The sequence below is a fragment of the Gallinula chloropus genome, assembly GCF_964237585.1.
Source record: "Gallinula chloropus genome assembly, chromosome: 11".
NCBI lineage: Eukaryota > Metazoa > Chordata > Aves > Gruiformes > Rallidae > Gallinula > Gallinula chloropus.
Window position 1 is genome coordinate 20,792,101 of NC_140096.1, and position 14,160 is coordinate 20,806,260.

Sequence of the window (14,160 nt, forward strand, 5' to 3'; positions counted from 1 at the left end):
AAGAAGGAGGCCAGAGAGGGAAAATCTTTAATAAAATGCTTCAGGGGCATCTCTGATCCCTGCTTGCACCATGTTTTATCCCCTTCTTCTAGGAGGTTCGTGTTCTCACAGAGATTATCTCCCATGAGGTAAATAGACAATGGGGAAGAGCCCAGAGCTCTCTGAAGAATGTTTTATATGTCCAAGCAAATGATCTTGATAACGTGCTATAGAGGAAAGTAGGATTTTGTTTATAAGGTCTAGCCACTCAATGGTTGTATAAGGTGGCAGTTGTGTGGAAATAAAGTTCTTAGGTCTGTATGCTGCACAGAATTACAAAATCCAGCAGTTGGGACTGTTTGTGACGTTCCTGAGAGGCCATGGAGCCTCTCAAATGGTGGATGAATTAATCTCAACTATACGTGCAGTTATTTTTATCTGCAACAAATAATATGTGTGTGGAATCTTCATCTTAATATTTAATACATTCTTCATTTAATATTTAACTCAAATTTAATATAGTACTCGTTCTTCATATAAATGAAGTCATTGTTTACTGCATATTTTACAGCACCACAATCCCTGGTGGCTAGATTCCCATCCCATTAATACTAAGTGAAGAAATAAATTGCCTTCCCTGGGTTTGCACTACAAAAAACAATTGTAAGGTGTTGACCCTTCGTATGAGGAAAGCCACTTCCACCGAATGTGGGAATGGCTTTATTTCCAAGGAATAGCTCCTTCAGAGCCTCATATGGTGGTGGGGGTGTGGTAGAAATAGACAAAATCATGATATCAGAAAAGCTATTTTTTTATAAATTTATTGAGGGAAGATAGAGTCTTGCCTGGTGTTTATAATCCTCAGAAGGCACTTGCTCTTTCTGCAGCAGCATGTGTGTAAATTGGAGAAGAGGGAAGCGGGCACTGCAGACTGACAGCACGATGGATCTACTGGGGTTACAAGGGATCTTATTTTTACTGTGTCATCTGGTCAGATGAGGAGAATCCTGGTCACATTTCAGGAGAGCTTTTATTTTCTGTTTTCCTCCTATTTATCCTTCTCCTATCCGGAAAATTTACATGACAAGGGGTGACCTGTGCAAAGCAAACATAGCGAGGAATGATTACGTACGTCTGTCAGATGCTGTCACACCTTTGCTCCCGTGGTGCTGCTGTAGAAGGTGAGCACGCTGCTGTTAGCAGTGCACTGACCCCTGAGGACCACAGTGCACTGGCTGCAGGCCCCGTGACCAGCTCCCCCATGCAGAAAAGGAGGAAGGACTGTTTTCCAGCTGAAGGGCTTCTTCACTGTCTCCTTTTCTTGAGTGGTAGGAAGAGAGCTGAGATGCAGTACATTGCAGATGCCACTCAAGATAAGCTAAGCATCCTTGCTAACATACTGACAGAACTTTTTGGCCCTTGACTTCAGCTTTTGCTGAACTAATTGGATTGTCACTCTGATGCTCTGTTCCTCTCCTTTCTTAAGTGGGTCCTGAAGACCAAATTAACCAGTGCCACTGGTCCAATAGGGTGCTGTGTCACAGGGCACAACTTTTCAATCATTCAATCCAGTATCAGGCAGGAGCTGCTCAGATTGGAGATAAACTGTAAGTACCTCCATCCTCAGGACAGAAACGCTATCAGCAGGGATAGAAACTAGAAAACACCTGACCTGTTACCCAGGGGAGAAGACAGTGTGCTCCACAACAATTTAGGCTTGCCAGACAGTTGCTGCTGTGCTTGATACCCCTGCTGTTCCCACAAAGTGCAATCAACACTGATAGCTGATCCTGATGATGCTGCTGAAATTTTTTTTAGACCTGAGTCCATTTATCTGTTTTCCTTCTTGGCTGCTGAAAGGGAAGAATCCTGCCATCGCTCCTGGCATTTACACGCTGCTTTGAGGGCAAAGGTGTCATAATTGTATTTCTGTAGCAAGGTTTAAAGGTCCCTTACTGCTTAACTGGAAGTAGCTAAGCTCTCCTGTCTGAGCTCAGAAACTTAGGTGTATACTTAAAAATCTGTAGAAATGTTTGAAGTTAAAAGTGGGCTTTTTGCAGAAGTGGAACCCAAATTAATGCAGGAATAACCTCAACAAAGACAACAAAATCCTTTTTCACTCTGAGCTTATGGGAAATCTCTTTTTTCTTGCTGTCTTTTTAAAACCTAGGGAAGAAGAGTTCTAGAGTTAAACTGCCTCATTGTTCCCAGATATGGTCGAAATGGCAAGACGCATTACAGCAGGTCAGATCTCTGCCTGTCATTCCATTTAAGTGGCATATTTCTGCCACTTGTCAGGTATGAAAAGCACAGTAAAAATCTTTAAACCTTCTTTGTGGCAATACTGCCTGTCAGCATCAGTATTTTATGTTATGGAAAGATCTAAAAATCTATATAAAATATCAGGGTTTTGAGCTATAGGTGAGGTAGTCTGTACGTTTATGATTTAATTTTTTTCTTTCCATTTTAATTTGTAAATAATTTTGTTTAAACAGACTAAACTGACTAGATGACTATGGATTCAAATGAAGGGAAGGTGTGCTTCAAACAGTTATTAATTGGACACAGTACTTTTCATTGCTGCCAGTATTGTGACAGCTACTTCTCTAGCTTATCCTCTTAGGTTGTATTTTTCAGTGACTCTTTAAATCAGAGCCCACAGAGGTACTCAGGTGGATTTAAAAGTGACTGAACTGCTGGGCTTAAGAGAGTTGTGATCAGCAACACAAAGGCCAGCTGGAGGCTAGTTACTATTTGGAGTACTGGGGCTAATACCATTCAACCTCTCTATTAATGATGTGAAGGTTAAGGGATGGAGTGCACGCTCAGCAAGTTTGCAGATGATACCAAATTAGGAGTGTTTGATACCCCAGGTGGTTCTGCTGCAATACTTTGTCAGGGTGGTGGAGTGGACCAAGAGGAACCTCATGAAGTCCATCAAAGGGAAGTGCAGAGCCCTGCACCTGGGGAAGAATAACTCCCTGCACCAGTACAGACTGGGAGGGGCTTCCTGGCTGGAAAGCAGTTCTGCAGAGAAGGATCTCGGGGTCCTGGCAGACGAGTACAAGCCAGCACTGCAGTCTCACAGCAAAGGTGGCCAACAGCATCTTAGGCTGCATAGGATTATTATCATGGTGAGCAGGTCAATAGAGGTGATCCTTCCCCTCTCCTCAGCACTGGTGAGGCTGCACCTGAAGTGCTGTGTACAGTTCTGGGCTCAAAGGACGTGCACAGCCTGGGGCAAGTCCAGTGAAGGATCCCTATAAGGATAAAGGTAATGGGGGATCTGACATGCAAGGGAAGGCTGAGAGAACTTCAGTTGTGTAGCCTGGAAAGGAGAACGCTCATGGGGGGAAAACTAGTAACATCTACAGATATCTGATGGGAAGGAATGAAGAAGGTGGAGCCAGACTCTCCTCAGTGAGTCTCGGGAGTCTCAGCAGCGCTCAGTGACGAGAGGCAAAGGCACAAACTGAAATGTAGGAAATTCTCTTTAAACAGAAGGAAAAATCATTTTTACTGTGAGAGTTGTCAGACAGTGAAGCAACCTTCCCAGAGAGCTTGTGGAATCTCTGTCTTTGGGAATAGTCAAAACTTGCCTGGGCATGGTCCTGAGCAGCCTCCTCTTGCTGCCCCTGCTCTGAGCTAGGTGGCTGGAATGGACAATCTCTGGAGGCCCCTGACAACCTCACCTACTCTGTGATTTTCTCCATCCAGAAAAGGAAAATTATCTCTTTCCCTTCTACACATCAGAGACAAACCTTTAATGTTTTTAAAAGACAAAATCTGACTGCTCAGTCCCACCTACCAAGCTTGCACTTTGCTTCCATCACTTGTTTTCTTTTGAGTCCACAGTCTTGTGTTTTGCTAACCCATTCCTTCCTTGCCTCTGGTCTGTTACTGCTGTTCATCTGCACACTCTGTTCTTACCATTCTACTTCTTTGTCAAGTCCTTAGAGAGGTAACTCCCAAAAAACCCCTCGATCTGTCTCCATGATTACTGTTTAAAATGGCTTCTGTGCTTTGACTTTCATCTAAGAGGTCACTGGTTTCCTTGTAATGTTCCTTTCACCTTAACCCTAATATTTAATTTTTGTGGCCAAAAAAAGCCCAGATCCATGTTCTAGACCAGGAACTAGCTGTGGTTGTAATTTGAGTAGGGAATAAGTCAAAAGCTAACAGAGTAATTGTCAGGTTAGTGTTAAAGTTATTTTTCTTCCTCTCGGTTCTCCTTCCTCTTAGGTGTTGTGTAGCCCTTGAACTACATCATAAGAGAATCATCATTATTGCTGTAGAAATAGGGTGATGCTCTGTACCAATTTAATATGAGCCAGTTAATCTCTACAGTGCTGTCTTCAAAAAATTGTGGGAAAAATGTAAAAGCTAAGATAAAAAATTGTAGTTGCCTATTTATTATCACAATGACTGGTGCAGTGGAAACCAAGTTGCCTTTATGCTTTCATTCAAATAATAACTTCACCAGGCAAATGAAAAACTAAAGCTGGCAATGCTGACCTATTTCTGGCGTATCGGTCTGTACTTCCAGTAAGGCTGGTGCTGGCTGGTGGATTTTACTTTTATTTTAGAAAGAGATACATTTTAATTATGTTCTCTCTAGATTTTCTCTTCATTTATTGGAAATATCTGAAGAGTTAATGAAAATACAAACTTTATTTGATTCTATATCAAACCTGACATTATGATCTTTTTATCTACAAGGCAAGAATCATGTGAGGTCAGAAGTCTGAATTATTCATGGTAGTTTCCATCCATTTTTCTCCCTCCTCCTTTGTTCAGTATAAAATCTTACAAGCTTTTCTTGCAGTCAAGGTGAAAGCAATATTAAGTCTTGGAAGTGAAATTTAGCAAAGACATGTAGCTCTGTGAAATCCTTGTCCTGTAATCCTGGCTTTCTATTCACTACCACTGTTCAATATCCCACTTTCTATATAAGCTTCACAGTATATAACCAGTTGATAAGATTTATTTGTTATGCTTCTGTTTTCCTTCTTCATAAAAAAGCTTTATCCATCCCTTCGCTCCCCTAGAAGTAACACTGATGTCTGTGATTGTTTCTGTTGGGCTCACTAATCCAGCAGCTCCCTTCAAGACAGTTGGTAGAGGGTGGAAAGCGAGGGAGGAGGAGAGTTCTGCTTGTTAAGGTATAGGACATGTGTAGTGAATTTTAAAAGCGTTGTTAAGATCCAGTTAAATAATGATGAACTAGCAGGGCTGATTGTGTGAGCAGAAATACTGGCAAGCCACTTCTGAAAGATTCTTTATGAATTAAAGCTTGACTGTAGTATGCTGGGCCTCTCTAAGGGACTAAAAAGAATTACTTCTGGTCATTTTGGAGATGTGACAACAGGTGAGATGAAGTTGAGTCTGATCTATGCTAATGAGTCCTACATTTCCTATTTGCAGCATTGCTCCTGATGTCTGTAGCAGCTCCATGTATCTTTTTCTTACAGCCTCTGACTTCATCTGCTGTGGTATTTTTCTCTTAAATAAACACATTTCTGGATGGAAATGTAAAAGCTTTCTTATTTGTTATTAAGGTTAAAATAACAGTATTGTTGTTGTTAATGAAGTTCTTTGTCTCCATCCTTTTAAAAGCAAATCGCTGCTTTTAAGGTGAAATTAAAACATGCAGAGAATTCAGTATGCACACCAGAGTATCTAAAGGCAGCCTGCACATTTCCATAGGAAACAAATGGGAGCGTAGGAAAGCAGATGCTTTCTACCAACGGAGTGTACATACAGTTCTCAAGAGGACCTGAACAGCGATTTATTTTCAGACTGCTGGAAGTATGCAAATTCCTACAGAATTAAATGTGAATTTAAAAGAAATGGCATCTATTAAGGACAAGACAACCCAAAGAGGCAATTGGGAACTTAATAATTTAATCAAGAACTTTAACAGGCTCAGCAGTATATCTAAAGTCAATGACTCAAATGTCATCTGTTTTTAGCAAAGACGTAAGTGGTCATGTTGAAGAGATGTCTTTTAGAGTATGGCATTCAGAGCCTTTATCTGTGACCATGGAGGAGTAGATCAGTGGGGTATGTATAGATTTTCAGGTGATTCTCCATCAAAGAGCATCATCTGTTCACTTGATTTGCTCATAGGGTATAGTCAGTGATACACCTGTGGTTTATCACCAGCATTTTGTTTGCTATTTTTAACTTTTATTGGTGTCACCCAGCAAGTCTGAGTAGGTTTGATTCTGCCCTGACATGTATGTAGTCACCACAATTACTAGCCAAATTCTCCCTGATGGACACTGTTCCTGCTGCTGTCTGCAGGGCTGCATGGACGTCCCTGAGATGATAATCTGAAGGCAGGAGAATAGTGCTAAATGCACTGGCATAATCTTGCACGAGGGCTATTGCTAGTGAGCCCACAGCCAGCTGCATAGATGTGAGAACTGTATTTGTTTCCTCCTTTCTGCAAAAGTACAGTATTACTGGAGTGGTGATGAGCACACAGGCTGGCAGGATTCGGGGGAATTCAGGGCTGTCTCCTCTGTTACCCTGACAGAATCCAACAGCTCAGTTCTTCCTGCTGCTTTTTGTCTTTTAGCGATTCGATTTAATGACTCCATTTGTACAGAGAGATGCCCAAGTAGGGTCAGGGAGGGCAGGAAATGTGGGTTTAGTGGAATGTGCTACATCACATTTAGTATGAATTTCAGCTAAACATGTAAGGTCAGATGTGTCCATTTAGATGTGCTGGAGGCGACCAGTTTCCAGGCCTTTTAAAAGCTGTCAAAAGGCAATGAAGGTCACTGCTCATAACTTCAGGACTTTAAGCATTCACATATGACCAGGCTTGGCCAGAGTTCTAATGGCAGGAAACGCCTTGTGTGACCTGGAGCCTACTGAGCCCAGCCGTGCAGATACGGATTAATAAAGGCAGTGGGTGGCTGGGTGGCATCTCCCCCTCCCAGGTCAGCAGGGGAGGCACTGTGATCACAAGGGTGAGTTTCCAAGGTAAGGTCATCTCTGCAAACTGAGCCTTCTCAGCTTGTGAGTTAGTCTTTGTTCTCTGCTTTAAAAACACAAGGGACTGCATCGTGTCTGTAAAATCAGAGGTCTGTAATATTTGTGCTGCCTATGGATTGGCCATAGGGGATACCAAAACATTCGTTTTCTGGCTGTCTTTCACCAGTTGAGCCTCATCCTCTTACAACTGAGTAATATGTTATTTTTTTCTTCTCACAGGTTGTAATCCTTGGCAAACATTCTAGAGGCTATCACTACATGTTAGCTAACCTGGTAAGAACTTTTCTTCCTTACAAGTGTAGCTAAATTTTAGAGGGTAATTCACTCTATCCAGGTTGTGTTGACTTTAATCAGCAAAAGAGGAAATGCATGCACGAGGTCTTGGATTTTGAGAAATTAATCCAGCAAATAATAGAACTGATATGTCGTAGTCATTTGCACTCAAATTTTGTCTAAATTTCTCTACGTGTTTTGTCTAAAAAGCTTGTATCCTCTGCTAATTTTAAAATAATAATTTAATTATATGTTTTCCACTAATTTGTAGCCTCATAAATAAGGCACTCGATAACCGTAATCTTCTATGTAAAATATTTGAAATTTAAGCACTCTAGGAAAAATAATTATAGCATATTTGTGTATAAAATAAGTGGAATAAAGCTGCAAATTAGAACAATTCCATCAAGTAAGCAGCTGTTTAGCTGTTCTTTTGTATTTCGGAGTGCAGGATGCTGCCTGTGTGTTCACCTACCAGAAGACAGTACATTATTATATGTAGCAGAGCTTCTTCGGGATTCTAGAATTGGTGTTCAGGGATGTTTATGATGCCTTTGAAACACCATCTGCCAGAGTTCCTTAGGAGAAGTGTTATATGAAAATGTTTAAGATGAAGGAGAGAAGATTCAGATTAGATACCAGGAAGAAATCTTTCCCTGTGAGGGTGGTGAGGCCCTGGCACAGGGTGCCCAGAGAAGCTGTGGCTGCCCCTGGATCCCTGGCAGTGTTCAAGGCCAGGTTGGATGGGGCTTTGGGCACCCTGGACTAGTGGGGGGTGTGGAGGGAACCAGGTGATCTTTGAGGTCCCTTTCAGCCCAAACTAGTCTGAGATCCTATGATTCTCTATGTCATTGATCCTGCAGCAAGACTGGGTTTTGGGTTCTGTGTCTCCTGTCAGTGGAAAAATGTCTTTTCTGAAACTCACACTTTAAAGTTAGCAATCCCATGCAGTAGAAGATTGTATTGATGTTTTGGTGTGATTAAAGCAGAAAAGATGAATTTTAAAATACCTTTATTTAGTATAAGCATTGCATGACTTCATGATGTGTTGTCTTGTGTTGTAAGAACCAGTCATGATCTCAGTGATTAGCGTGTGCATGGAAATACTGGGGTTCTCAGTCTGCATTACCTTTTAGCATGTGTAACCATTGACATTCAGGTAAACATGACTGCAATCAAGTCATAGTAATCAAAGAGACACCAATTTACTGGCTCAGGTACAAATAACAACCGAGTGGGAGGGAATCTTACCGTTCTGTTTGCAAGTGAAATGTTAAGTAGAGCTGCCTGGCAAGGGGGTGTGTGCTTTGCAAACCCCACAGAACAAGATGAGTGTTCAGGGGTTTTCTCCTCCCAGCGCTGCACATTCGTGTGCACTTTGCTGTGCAAATGGGAGCAAGGTCTTTGACCAGTTTTCACCATGATGAGGAGGAAAGAGAATACAGTACCTCAGGCTTCCCCACTGTTTTCATTCTGACCAGTGACTATTACGTACCACATTGCCCCAACACAGCAGGGCAGTTTTCTGTCGCACAGGTCTGGAAAGAAGACACACTTCTCACTCGCAGTCCCAGTAGGGATTGACTCCTTGGTAGAATATTTTCAACTAACAAGAGGGAAATTGATCATTTTCTTTTGTGCTGCACTTATGTCAGGTAAAGCTGAGCCAAAGGAAAGGGACTCTGCATGGCAATGATTCTTCTTTTCTACATGTGTCCTCACAGGGTTTCACAGACATTGTTCTGGAGAGAGTGATGCATGGAGGTGCCAATATTACTGGATTCCAGATTGTTAACAATGAAAACCCAATGGTTCAACAGTTTCTACAGCGCTGGGTGAGACTCGATGAAAGGGAATTCCCTGAAGCCAAAAACTCACCGTTGAAGGTATTTCTTTTACCCTGACAATGATGGAGACTATATGAAATGCTTTTAGTAATTACTTGGGGTTTTTTAACCCTGGGTGTGTGCATGTGTATGGTACAGGTCTGATTAGACTATGTTGCAACCTTCACTGCCCTTCCAGAAGAGAGAAAGAGACAGAGGCTGTTAGCTGGCCACAAGTCCCCTCCATGGAGCAGTTCCTCAAAGGCAAAGGCTTGGTCTTGCAAAGTCTGTCATTGTGCAGTGGATATAAAAACTTTTAACTTGAACTTCTTGAGTTAGTCTTGGGGTGGGTGTGGGGGCTACATAGGCTGGATTTTAGATGCAAACTGGGTTACTGGAACGTTTTAACACTAATAGAGAATTTTGTGTGCAAAATAAAGTAGCTCTAGATCACTGAGGAGCCACTGCCACCTTCTCGTCGCTGCTGTCAGTTCCCCTCATAATCTAACCCTGTATTTTGCCCCACTGTCCTTTACTTAAAAGTCAGGATATTACATCTGCAACCAATAAAATTTGCAGATTTTTTGGAATGAAAATCCCAGGTTCACCAAGACTGTCATAGGTTGGGTGAGCTAATGTGTATTGTGATTAGGAGACCTGCAACCTCTTAATATCTCCCCCAGATTTTTTTCTGCCTCAGCATCTCTATAGTAGAGGAGGATGCTACTCACTGTCCAGCCAAGGAGTGCATCAAGGATACCCTGTCCAGTGATGGAAGTCATAAAATCTTCTTGGACCACTGCATAGAATCACTTAGGTTGGAAGAGACCTTTAAGATCACAGAGTCTAGCCACAACCTAACCCTGCCTAGTCCACCTCCAGACCATGTCCCCATGCACAATATCTACGCGCCTTTTAAATACCTCCAGGGATGATGACTCCACCACTTCCCTGGGCAGCCTGTTCCAATACTTCACTACCCTTTCAGTAAAGAAATTCTTCCTGATACCTAACCTACATCTCTCCTTGTGCAATTTGAAACCATTTCCTCTCCTCCTGTCACTTGTTACCTGTGAGAAGAGACCGACCCCCACCTGTCTACACCCTCTATGCTGGTAGTTATAGAGAGCGATAAGGTCTCCCCTCAGCCTCCTTTTCTTAACACTAAAAAGCCCTAGTTCCCTCAGCTACTCCAAACCCTTCACCAGCTTTGTTGCCCTTCTCTGGACACGTTCCAGCATCTCAGCATCCTTGTTGTAGTGAGGGGGCCAAACTGGACACAGGACATATTATTAATGTTCCTATTGCATTCCTTCTTCCTCTTCCTCTTTTGGTGGGACCTGTTCTTTTTCATCAATATGCATAGGTGAATAAAAAGTGGCACTGATGGTGGATGAGAGGACCTTAAATTCTATCACTTCCAGGAGTTCAGTCCTCCTCATCATATATAATGACTGTCTCAGGGAAGCCAAACTGTTGAAGAACCACAGCCATGATGAGACGATTCACACCTTTCCTGCCTGATTTGGGCGAGACATGTGCAAATCAATGAACAGCTTTGGAATTCAAAGTTACTCTGATAAATTGGAGTAATGACTTGATATTAGTAAGACAAAATTTAGGGAATCATAAAATACTCTCTAGGAAGGAAGGATCCAGTCCAGCCCAGTGCATGGGGGGATACCAGGGTAGGCATTAGCTCTGTGTTGGACTACAGTCAGAACATTCTGCTGCTGGAAGGCCAATGCCATTCGGAGGCATAACTTTCATCCCTGGAATCAAGTTCTTTCTGTGGGGAAGGAAAATTATCTTAACCCCATGCCATCCCAGAGCCTTGCTGGCATTTCTGAGGAAGCAGAGAAAGGCAAACAGAGGTCCACAAAACTCGGATTAACGTATTGTTCCCTGTTGATTAGGACCTGGGCCTGCTCTCTAAAGCTTCCTCGTACGCATGCAGAAGCGAAGATAAGTATCATACTAATCTTAAAAGCTCTGAAATATATGAAGTTAACCTGGGAAGATTTTATTCCACTTGAAAGCAATTTACCTTGAGGGAAAAATTATTCTCCATCCTTAAAAAAGAACCATGAGTATATGATACAAACACAAAGATTACATTACCTTTCCACAAATGTACCGCTCATTATAGAAATGTGCACAGTATTTGTCAATCAGACAAAAAGCATACTTAAAAATTGATGTACAATATTTTTGATTAGGAAATAAAATTGCCTAGAGATTAAAGCCCTGATGTTTAATTTATTCTGTATTTTATCAGCCTTTCCCTTCTCTCTCCCTTTTTTTCTCTTTGCATGCTCATGCATTTATAAGTAGAATTCAAATAAAGTAGAAAATTAGATAGCTCTCTTGGCATGACTTGGAAGGGACTGCATTAAGGTTACTGACAATTGATGCAGTCTACTGAAAAAATTATCAGCGTGTAAGTTTTATGTAGTGCTAGATTGGACAGCTATTACAATATCTTTTTAATTTAAGAACAAATACCTTAAAATTACTATCTGGTTCCATATTGTTGTGTGGAATGTGATGTATAACCTTTCTTAACGTACTAAAAGAGAAGAAGGTGATTATTGCAAAGCATCACAGGGAGAGGCAAAGGTGGGGAAGATCAAAACAACACCTTTACCTGAATACAGTCAGAGCACGAACCACCCCCAAGCCTCCACTAAGAGTTTATAAACCGATGTCATTTAAAACTCAGTAAGAATGACATTCAGAAACCTACCTTTGCACTCTTACATTCTGATGTGCACATGCAGACACACCGTGTTCTGTGCAGATTTCCCAAGGCTTTCTGTCCAAGTGAAGAGCTTGCAGTAAGGCAGTACTCATTGCTAAGAGACACAGACCACCGCTTGCGCTATCCTGCCCTACAGGATCGAGTTCATTACTTCTCAATTCAGTAAGTCTTGTCCACAAAGGGGACAGCTGAACATGCAGTTGAAACTTGCATTCCCACCTTTCTCAGTCACTCAGGGGCAGCATGTCTTCTGGCACGAACTGCAGCATAAGGTCCATCAGGAGCCAGAGCTCTGCAGCATCACACAGGGAGCCAGAAGAAGGGCAGGCACACCAGTACGTGCAGACACCCCTTGCCTTCTTCCCTTCATTCTCTTACAAACACTGTAGGAATTCGAAGGGTCAGTTATGAGGGGTTTGTAATCTGGTCTTAAACACTGAGCATACTCAATTTCTCACGGTATGTACATGTTGAAATGTTCTCCTATACACAGATCCTTAAATTATAGGTGTGCTGTAATGCTGGTGAAACTATCAATGTCAAATGCTAAGCCTAGGCTGCTCTAGGAGGGAAGAAGTTTTAGACAAATGCATAAATGTGGAAAAAAATGTGAAAAAACCACCTCTGTGACATTTCATAGGTGGTACTAAATTTATATCATGGAGGTGACACCAGGCACATTCCATGGATGAAGTTGACAACAACAGGAACAAGTAGTTACAGAGTCTGGGGGTTTTGTTGAAGAGTTGCTGCTACAAAAAGCTTACCACCCTCCTCAGATTTACCGTGGAGTAAGAGAAGGCAGATGGGGAATTACCAAGGAGATGTAATGCCTTAAGCATATTTTGTGATTACTTGCTTGTATAGATGTCTTCTAAGAAAAGTAATCTGATCTATTCCTTGCTGCAGATGCTACCTCATCAAGATTGTGGTCCAAACAGAAATGATTTATGTTAACTTCAGTTCAAAACTGTCTTGGCAATCTTGTTGAAAAGAAAAAGAATACTCCAGGCAAAAAACAAATATGAGCTCTTCCTTGCTGTTGGCAGCAGTATGGGCCAGCATGGAAGTGCAGACTTTTGTAGTGACCTCATTTAGATCAGCAAGCTTCCAATTAAATTTAGACTTTATGCAACTATAAACTGGTTTTATTACTTTGCTGCTATGTGCTCTACAACATGAAAATATTTTAAATGTGTTAATTGAAATAGATGGAATTGTTAAATTAGATAAAGCACCTCTGTCAAGACAGAGAGCAAGCGAAAGGGATTGCAAGCATGATTCTTCTAAGAGTAATTTAACAAAGAGAAGGACTAGACCTGGTAAACCAGGGGCAATTCTGAGACTTCACCTTGTCACCGTATTTTCCTTTCATTAATTCTAGTATACATCTGCACTGACCCATGATGCAGTCCTAGTCATAGCAGAGGCTTTCCGTTACCTCCGAAGACAGCGTGTGGATGTCTCCAGGAGAGGTAGTGCTGGAGACTGCCTGGCTAACCCTGCAGTACCATGGAGCCAAGGAATCGATATAGAAAGAGCACTCAAAATGGTAAGGGCAAACATACCAGCTACTGAATGTATTTATTCCACACCAGCAGCGATTCTGCTGGGACCAAACTTGTGTCTTAATCCATGTACACAGGGTTTCTGTATCCACACAAACAGCTGCAGCTCCTCAGGAAAAAAAAAAAATTAAATTAAAGACTAATGACAAACTCCAAAGGATGGTTAAAATATATTCAGTAGAGGGCAAGGCATAGCAAATTAGCTGTCAAAACTTTGGCCAAAGTCGCATCTCCCTGACACTGGTACAGCAGCTGCCTGACTGCCTACAGCAGAGCATCTACAGTCTGTCTCTCCCATAACACTGAAGCTTCCTGTCACAGTGAGCATGAGCCATTGTGCAAACAGGCGTGTTTCGGGGGGTTCTAAGGTCAGGCTGAGGCTGCAAAACTGACTGAAAATGAGACTGGGTCCTCAGCATGTGTGTTGTAAATCTTGGAGGGATACAAATATTTATGAACTTAAGCACTTGTATGCAGTTTTCATAATTTGACAGTAAAAAGTCAACTCAGGTTGGTTTGAAGCAGGGGAAAAAAATCTACCAGTTGTAGCAATAGTGCTGGATTTCAGCACCAGACTGAACCTTGACACAGTTCAGCCTCAAACCAGTCTGATTCCTAGCATAACTTTGCACTCACCTTGATTACCTTCTGCATGGCCTGGTTTTTTATCCCTATCAATAGTTACTGCCTGTGATCCTACCTCACTTAGGTCTAATTTTGGTGATTTTTAACCCTTTTTTAGACTGCT

General features: G+C 41.9%; 1 protein-coding gene across 1 annotated transcript in view; it reads left to right on the forward strand.

The window, feature by feature from the left end:
- GRIA3 (glutamate ionotropic receptor AMPA type subunit 3) overlaps positions 1 to 14,160 on the forward strand; it is a gene marked incomplete at its 5' end in the record, with an annotated part of 152,214 nt that overhangs the window by 78,881 nt on the left and 59,173 nt on the right. The window contains 3 exons of the mRNA XM_084269010.1: positions 7,204 to 7,257; positions 8,982 to 9,143; positions 13,229 to 13,396. Coding sequence (XP_084125136.1) covers positions 7,204 to 7,257; positions 8,982 to 9,143; positions 13,229 to 13,396 — 384 coding nt within the window. The remainder of the gene's footprint in view (positions 1 to 7,203; positions 7,258 to 8,981; positions 9,144 to 13,228; positions 13,397 to 14,160) is intronic.